This window comes from Oxyura jamaicensis (assembly GCF_011077185.1).
Source record: "Oxyura jamaicensis isolate SHBP4307 breed ruddy duck chromosome 1 unlocalized genomic scaffold, BPBGC_Ojam_1.0 oxy1_random_OJ72611, whole genome shotgun sequence".
Lineage (NCBI taxonomy): Eukaryota > Metazoa > Chordata > Aves > Anseriformes > Anatidae > Oxyura > Oxyura jamaicensis.
This window is the reverse complement of record NW_023303050.1, coordinates 1-2,028: the sequence shown is the minus strand read 5'-3', so window position 1 is coordinate 2,028 and position 2,028 is coordinate 1. Positions and strand designations below refer to the sequence as shown.

Here is a 2,028-nt window from a genome sequence, read left to right as displayed (position 1 = left end):
GCACTAGAGCATGGGCAACTGATAAAAGGAGATTTCCTGTTGGTTTCCCTGCAGCCTTTTGCAACAACCCAGCAGCAACTGGGTGGTCATGGGGGGCTGGAACATAAACTATCTGGGGGTTGCTATAAAAAGGCAGAGCTGCCAGCTCCACGCATCCTGCAGCAGCACCGAGCCGTGGGTCCTGCGTGGAACAGAGCAGAGGTAACATCTCACTGCAGCTCCAGGGCTCCTCCTGGCACAAATGCTGTGGCCTCAGAGGATGTTGGGGCTGCACGGGGGAACCCATGTGTCTGTGGTGTTTGAAGCAAGTAATAGGGCTGGAGTCTGGGCCGGTGTCAGGGTGGGGAAGAACCAGGTGGCCCTGGCTGGGGACACGCTGCAGGTGCTGATGCCAGGGTGGGCATGGGCGGCTTTTGATATGACCCCGATGCATCTGCTCCGCTTCTCCCTGCAGCCTCCTCCAACCCTGCACTCAGCCCGTAGCAGACGCCCGTGCCCTGTCCTGCTGCACTCAGCAGCTGAGCTCAGCTGGTTCCAGAGGACTGGGTCCTCCGCTGCCTGGGGCATCCCTGCTCGTGGCTGGACACCCAGAGCTTCCTGCACATGGAGCACCTCGGCCTGCTCTGGGTGCTGCTGGCTGGCACCTTGGCTGGCACCTTGGCCACCAGCAGCACCCGTGTGCAAGACCTCGGCACCATCGATGAAGTGGCGATGGACATGGCCCAGAACTGCTTTGATGACCAGTACCAGAACTGCACATTCAAGACGACGAAGGAACTGCTGAAGCGGAGCCTCACTGAGTTCAACAAAAAGATCTACATCCAGACCCTGAAAACACTACTCAAGAAATGGCGGAAAATTTTGGGCAAATCCAGCCACCGCGAGGGGCTGCAGAGGAAGCAGGCATTGGCTTTGATGGCGTACACTGCCGGGAAAGAAGTGCAAGCTCAGTTCAACGCAGCTGTGCGTGAGGGTGGGCAATCCCACAACTATTACCTCCAATCCTTCCACTTCAAGACGCTGCACTTCCTCCTGACCAAGGCCGTGCAAAAGCTGCGGGAGGTCCAGGGCCAGAAGTGCCACAATGTCTACCGTGGCGTCACTGGCACCCGCTTTACGGCCCAGCTCGAGCAGACCGTCCGCTTCGGCCAGTTCGCCACCACCTCCCTCAACGAGATGGCTGCCCAGAAATTTGGCCGGGACACCTTCTTTTCTGTGCACACCTGCTACGGTGTCCTCATCAGGAACTTCTCCTTCTACCCTAATGAGGATGAAGTCCTCATCCCACCCTATGAGGTCTTCATGGTCACCACCTTCACCCGTTACAAAGAGGGAACCTTCATCCAGCTCCAGTCCATTGGCCTACGCAGCACCTACAACTGTGCGCTGCTGAATGGTAGACACAGCCAGCAGGGTGGGTGCCACCAGGAGATGGGGCTGGGGCTGGGGCACAGCCCTGGGCAGGCGCCGCGCTCCCCGCGCTCCTCCAGCCATGGCCGCAGGGCAGTGGGGCCCCGTGCCACCGGCTCTGTGAGGGGAAGGGGAGCCTTGTGGTGAAGGCAACATCTCCGTGTGGGGAGCCTGGGGAGCCTGGGGAGCTTGGGGAGCTTGGGGAGCTTGGGGAGCTTGAAAAGATGTGGAGCTGTGTGGAGGCATGGGGGTGTGTACCGAAGGAGGAGCAGGAGGACCAAAGAGGGGTTAGGTTTGGGGTGTAAAAGGGCCGGTCACACGTAAAGGAGGGATGGTCAGTGTTTGTCTGGCCAAGCCCTGCGGTCTGTCCTTTTGTCTTATTTCTCTCATTAAAGCGTTTCTCTTTGCACTTCCGCACTCTTTCCCATGTGTACGCGTGCTGAGAGGACTACGTGCCAGCTCCTGGCGAGGCCTCTGTGCGTGCGAGGGCACTTAGTGCCAGCTCCTGCAGCCAGACACATTTTCCATTGTCTCCCCAGTCCTGCTGGGGAGGAGGTGAGCGACCGGCTGTGCGGTGCTGAGCTGCCTGCAGGTGAAACCACAGCAGGCCTTCTGGTG

The 2,028-nt window shown here is 59.3% G+C and overlaps 1 protein-coding gene across 1 annotated transcript; it reads left to right on the top strand.

Annotated features, from left to right (window-relative positions):
* Positions 1 to 6: 6 nt before the first annotated feature.
* On the top strand, positions 7 to 1,727 carry LOC118156844 (NAD(P)(+)--arginine ADP-ribosyltransferase 2-like). Its single transcript, XM_035311063.1, has 2 exons — positions 7 to 201; positions 455 to 1,727. The coding sequence occupies exon 2, from the start codon at positions 604 to 606 to the stop codon at positions 1,555 to 1,557; it is 954 nt and encodes a 317-aa protein (XP_035166954.1). The 5' UTR covers positions 7 to 201; positions 455 to 603; the 3' UTR covers positions 1,558 to 1,727.
* Positions 1,728 to 2,028: the final 301 nt, after the last annotated feature.

Bases quoted from the DNA above. Each gene is read 5' to 3' on its own strand.
- LOC118156844 (XM_035311063.1), top strand. From the start codon at position 604: ATGGAGCACCTCGGCCTGCTCTGGGTGCTGCTGGCTGGCACCTTGGCT.